This window comes from Elaeis guineensis, chromosome 5 (assembly GCF_000442705.2).
Source record: "Elaeis guineensis isolate ETL-2024a chromosome 5, EG11, whole genome shotgun sequence".
NCBI lineage: Eukaryota > Viridiplantae > Streptophyta > Magnoliopsida > Arecales > Arecaceae > Elaeis > Elaeis guineensis.
In genome coordinates this window covers 96,070,443-96,076,458 of record NC_025997.2, presented here as the reverse complement: position 1 = coordinate 96,076,458, position 6,016 = coordinate 96,070,443, and the positions used below count along the sequence as shown (strand labels likewise).

Sequence of the window (6,016 nt, the reverse complement as noted above, 5' to 3'; positions counted from 1 at the left end):
ATCAATTAATTATAGACTATGTACAAGTGGATACTAAGTTCGGTAAATTATATATCAATTTATCTATAGGTGCGTATCGGATCGTTATTGGATATGCATAAAAAAAAATTTACAATATATATCAGTAAGCCATCTAGTATGTATCATTTGCTCATGTGCTGTATACTGATGAATGTTATGTTTTGAAAACTGTATATTACTTTATCTAGAGGTGTGTATTGAAATATTGGATGAATATTTTTCTAGATATATAACAACTAATCATATATTGTGTACTGGTGAATACAAAGTTCAATAAACTATATATCAATTTAATTATAAGTATGTATTGGATTGTTGCTGAATGTGTATAAAAAAAAACTTATAGTATGCATCATCTCACTATATATTTAATGTATATCAAATGATCATATAGTATATATTGTAAAAAAATATGAGCTGTAAATGAGGAAGAAAAAAAATGGCTTTCTTAATCACGAGATTAATAACTTCATTAATAAAAAAATCTTTAATTTTTAAATTTATTATTTAAAATTGATGTTAAAAAAAATATGGCATGAAGCACGCTCTATACAATATTTTATAGTGCCCACCTCATATGATTTTTGTTCAGCAAGAAGCATAAATAAAACAAGTGCCAACTAGAAAAAGGCAGCATGTTATTTGTAATTTGTGTGAGATGCTTGTGTTGCTCGAGGGTCACTTGGAGACGGCCCTGAAGAAGCTGGCATCACCCATTCTATATCCAATCCCACTGGAAAATTAATCAAAACTTAAGAAATTAATCAGCCACTGCGACATTCCACGTCTATAAAAAGAAAAGTTCATCTTCTTTTATCAAATTCCATACCACCAACCCCTAATGAACCAAGACATAAAACAACCAACCAAAGAACCAGCAGTTCGCCCCTAACTCTTCTTGTACCAGCTAAAATCCAAACACCCCTCCTCCATCACCCACCATCCATCCTCCATCATACCTTGCACTCAGCCGGTGGTACAGGGAACCTGGCCGTATCAGCACAGTAATCATACACCAGATGCTTGGCCCGAGCCCACATCAACTGATGGCTCTGATGCACGCTCAGCGCCTCCATCTCCTTCTCCTTCCACCAGTACCTCCCCTCCTTCCCCCACTCGCCACCGCTGCATCTTTTAATCTCCGCCGTCCATTCATCTCCGGCCCCCCACTCGCATCCATCAATCCGCACCTTGCGATAAGTGGCCACGAACGGCGCGTGAGACCAGTCCGTCTTCACCCGGCCCCCCTGAGTGGCCCAATCGTCAGCATTCCAGATGGAGCTGTACACCCCCATCGGCTGGTCCCGCGGGAACATGATACCGCGGGCCTCGCGATTCGCGTAGACGCGGATCGGGGTGTCGTCGACGAGGAAGACCACCTGGCGCGGGTTCCAGAGGATGGAGTATGCGTGGAAGTCGGCAGTTGGGTCGAACCATAAATCCATCCGCTGCTCCCTATTGCCGATCCCGTTCACGTACATGTTGGTCTGGACCAGGTACGGCTCCCCCGTCGTGTTCCCCAGAAACTCGAAGTCGAACTCGTGGTGGTTCGCGCCGTCCGATGACATCTGGACGGCCAGAGATAATGATCATGATGAGTTTATTTATAATTTTTTTTTTCGTTTTTAAATATAAATGCTTTAATAATGATGAAGATCAAGTTGGATGGGTGAAGATGGGGCGGCTCCAGCGATGTTTCGCAGCCTGGCCAACTTGGGCCGTGCCAGTTAAAGGGCAACAACTGAACGTTCCACATCGGCTCGCGTACAACTTTGTCATTCCACTAGCAACAAACATTGATTTTGTTACCCTATAAAAGAGGAATCTTTGTTGGGAAGAACCAATTAAAGATATTTTTTTCTATAAAGATTTGACATCAACCAATCTGATATAATGCTGTCAACATTAATAATGTTGTCGATATAAATATCATATGCATTCTTTTAAGATTCCTTTGAGAAATTTCTTCCCTAAAATATATTTTTTTGAAAAACTGGTTTCTTAAAATATGATATGATATCCATAAAAATAATTTTATCATGTTTGATTAGTTATGAAAAAATGATTTATTCTATGATGATTTATATTTGATTGAATTTTTTTTAAAAAAATATATAAAATATCTATTATATGATTGATATAAAAAAATATTTTATTCTATTCTATTTATAAATAAAAGATTATAATAATTAAAAGTATTATTGGCACCGGATGGTGATAAAGAAGGATTTCAAATATTGTGATATAAAGAATATTTATTTCAACCATAATTTTTTTTTTGATAGTTTAAAAATATATGTTAAAAAATCTCAGTTTTCATCCCATCAAAATTCTAAAATTCAACATGAATTTTTCTTTCAAAAATTATATTTTCATAAAAATATCTTTTTAAATTTTTTTTTTTTGAAAATTCCAACCTAATAAGAGACATTTTTTCACTATCCATTCAACAATTTTTTTTTTCTCTCCACTTTCCACGAACCAAAGACGGTCCTTAAGCTTCAACAAGAGGGAATAATTGGCTAGGCTCGTTTCGTAGAAAGACAAAAGAAAGTATTGCAGCTATATTTTTAAAAAAATTAAAAGGCATCAGAGGTTCTGATTTGCCCCAGATATTCGATTTTTTTGGCCCCCTGGAATGGGTCTCTTCATTGAACCCCACCAGCCACCAGCCAAAAAAAAAAAAAAAAGCTGTTTCGTGAATTATTTTTTTTAATGAAAAGCACTACTAGATGTTCTTATTGGGAACTAAAGATCACAGTATTTTTGAGGAAGAAGTGAAACATAGAATCTTAGGTTATATTGTTGCGAAAGAAAAGGAGATGATGTCCTTTTCCTTGACCCCTTGAGCAGGAGCTGAGGTCCAGGAGTCTTACATAGAAGGCAGTGACGGTTCCGGCGGAGTCTCCTTCGACCAGCTTAATCTCAGCCGTGGCCTTGCCGTACAAATACTTGCTTTTAGAGGCAAATCCAGCACCTGAAACCATTAACGACAACCATGTTCCAAAACCAGAGACACGAAATAGAGATCAAAATTAAGCAAATGGACAGATGAGTAGACTTTTTGAAAGAAAACAAGTGAAACACGGTAAAAGAAAGAGAACAAAAATTAACTAATAAATGGTGTGAAAATGGTGAAAACAAGTTCAAAGGTATTATATACGAATCGAAGCAAAACAGAGACAATCTGAAATGGTTTTAAGCAATAGAGAAGATAGGACCATGCAAAGCGAAACAGAGAGATTCTGAACCAGAAAGAATCAAAGAAGTCCGTAGAAAACAATAAAAGCCAAAGAAGCAAGCATTGAAACACCAAATACCAGAGAAGTTATCAAGCTTAAGCTTGAGAAGCTCTCCATCATAAATCATGTGGTCCGAGGCCCAGCTCGCCTGAATCACCTCATCAAACTTCGCCCCACTCACACCCGTCACCGAGAAGGAAACAAGAAACATAAAACCAAGAAGAAAAATTCCACAAGAATCCGCCATTAGAGGGAAAGAAGGAGAGAAGAGAGGAGAAGACAGTAAGAGAGCTCCCAAGACACCGTTTGAGCTCTGCTCTGAGCTCCGTGCTCCGAGCTCCGGAGCTCCCTCGGGCCCCGTCTTTATAGCCCGCTCCCATTGGCTTCTCCCAGAAGCCCAAGCCGGAGCCCACGTCACCGGCCCGTCGGACACAAAACCCAGCTTCCCGCCCCGTCACCTGCCACGTAAGATGGAAGTGTTGTCTGGACCACGCCCAGATAGACCAGTGCAAACTCGGAGCATGTGCACGGGAATCCGTGAAATACAAAAGTTAATGAGGCGTGTTATACACCATGGGATTTGGATGGTCTACCTGAACATGGTACAGATAATAATTTCTCTAGAAATAGCCGTTGCTTCCCACTCCGATTTAGCTGGCCGGATCGAGAGGGACAAAAATGATATGGGATGGGCACTATAAAAGATCATATGGGACGAGTGTGTTACGTGTTCTTTAATATTAATTTTAAAATATAAATTTAAAAATTAAAATATTTTTTTATTAATAAAATTATTAATTTTATAATTAAATCATTTTTTTTATTTTCAATATATAGCGGTATATATTAAATAACCATATAATACATACTAAATATACAATGAAGTCATACATTCTGTAAATTTTTTTTGATATACATTCAATAACGACCTAATATACATATAGCTAAATTGATACATAATTTACTGAATTTAATTTCACCAATACAGAGTGTTGGTGCAAAAATCTGCTCGCGCAGGAGAAGTTGGAGTCGGGGAAGCCGCGGTCGCCGCTGGGACCTGCAAGGGAAGTCTAAACCGGAGGTGGGGTTGCTCCGACAAGACCCTCCGACGCTCAAGTCAGTTCTCTGCCTCAACAAGAATAGAGTGCTCGAACGGAGAATTTAGTAGAGTTTTGAGATAAGAAATGAGCTTAGAGAATAACGTATCTGGATCCCCCTTTTATAGGCGGAGGGGGCAACGGATTGATGGCGACATTTGTAACCGTCTGGTAGTGGGCCGCCCATGGTCAGAGGAATTTATTGCGAAGGGTAGTGGGGTAGACCCATGGCTATTGTCATAGCCTGCCACGTAGGGCCTGCTGCAGGTAGTGGAGCGGCGTCCGTTGCTGCTAGTTGTCAGCGAGTAGTGGGATCGTGCAGCACCTACCGCAGGGAGCGGAGCAGAATCGTGGCCGTTGACACAGCTTGTCAGAGAGTAATGGGTCCGCCGCAGGGGGTGATGGAGCCGTGCGGAATCCGCTACAAGAAGTGGAACAAGATCATGGTTGTTATTGTGATCTGCCAAGGGGCGCGGATCTGTTGATCGAGGCTCGGCAGCGGTCGGAGTCCGGCCTCTGTAGAAGTCCGGGAAGGGTCCTCCTTTCGGTTGGGGTCGTAGGTGGAGTCCGGCTCCCGTAGGAGTCCGGACGGAGCTTACCTGCAGTGGATACTGAAAGCGGAACCCGGCTCCCGTAGGAGTCCGGACGGAGCACTCTGCAATCAAAGTTAAAGATGAAGTCCGGCTCCCGTAGGAGTCCGGACGGAGCTTACCAGCAGCTGATACTGGAGGCGGAGCCCGGCTCCCGTAGGAGTCCGGGCGGAGCCGAGCTGCTATTGATGTCGAAGGCGGAGCCCGGCTCCCGTAGGAGTCCGGGCGGAGCCGAGCTGCTGTTGATATCGAAGGCGGAGCCCGGCTCCCGTAGGAGTCCGGGCGGAGCCGAGCTGCCGTTGATATCGAAGGCGGAGCCCGGCTCCCGTAGGAGTCCGGGCGGAGCCGAGCTGCTGTTGATATCGAAGGCGGAGCCCGGCTCCCGTAGGAGTCCGGGTGGAGCCGAGCTGCTGTTGATGTCGAAGGCGGAGCCCGGCTCCCGTAGGAGTCCGGGCGGAGCCGAGCTGCTCGAAGTCGAAGGCGGAGCCCGGCTCCCGTAGGAGTCCGGGCGGAGTCGAGCTGCTGTTGATGTCGAAGGCGGAGCCCGCGGAGCCCGGCTCCCGTAGGAGTCCGGGCGGAGCTGTGCCATTGTCGATGTCGGTGGTGGAGCCCGGCTCCCGTAGGAGCCCGGGCGGAGCTGTTCTGTTCCGTCGTTGATTCCGCTGGGGGTTTCGGCTGTGGGTATTTTATACCCAACACTAGTCCCCCTACTTCCGAGTTTGAATTTCAAATGAAGGAAGTACAGAGAGAGAGATGGGTACAGTTGAAACCGTCTCTTCGAATCCTGCGCATTGCCGCCTCCAGATATTTTGGCATTTAATGTGCGTACGTCAGAGCCCACTTTTCGGTGAAGGTGACCTGAAGAGTCTTTTCGGAACCCCCGTTGAAACGCGATCCCAAGCGCCGTGCCACGGAAATTTGCGAGCGGTCAACCCTCGATAGCAATGAAGGGGATAAGCGCGACACGTGGCACACACCAGCAGGCCCAGGAATACTCGCCGCCATAACTGCACTAGGATCCGTCGGCTATTTAAACCCCTCAGTCCTTTCATGGCTTCATCCTGGC

The 6,016-nt window shown here is 44.0% G+C and overlaps 1 protein-coding gene across 1 annotated transcript; it reads right to left on the bottom strand.

Annotated features, from left to right (window-relative positions):
* Positions 1 to 763: 763 nt before the first annotated feature.
* On the bottom strand, positions 764 to 3,617 carry LOC105036079 (xyloglucan endotransglucosylase protein 6). The gene is made up of 3 exons (XM_010911820.4): positions 3,342 to 3,617; positions 2,898 to 2,998; positions 764 to 1,589 (listed from the first exon to the last, which is right to left on the bottom strand). The coding sequence occupies exons 1-3, from the start codon at positions 3,508 to 3,510 to the stop codon at positions 975 to 977; spliced, it is 885 nt and encodes a 294-aa protein (XP_010910122.2). The 5' UTR covers positions 3,511 to 3,617; the 3' UTR covers positions 764 to 974.
* Positions 3,618 to 6,016: the final 2,399 nt, after the last annotated feature.

What these genes read in the sequence shown, in the direction of transcription:
- LOC105036079 (XM_010911820.4), bottom strand. Translation starts at nt 3,510, where the DNA reads ATGGCGGATTCTTGTGGAATTTTTCTTCTTGGTTTTATGTTTCTTGTT. An exon ending in TAAGCTTGATAACTTCTCTG is followed by an intron (nt 2,999 to 3,341) that starts GTATTTGGTGTT and finishes TAATGGTTTCAG; the next exon opens with GTGCTGGATTTGCCTCTAAA. An exon ending in GAACCGTCACTGCCTTCTAT is followed by an intron (nt 1,590 to 2,897) that starts GTAAGACTCCTG and finishes CTGGCCGTCCAG; the next exon opens with ATGTCATCGGACGGCGCGAA.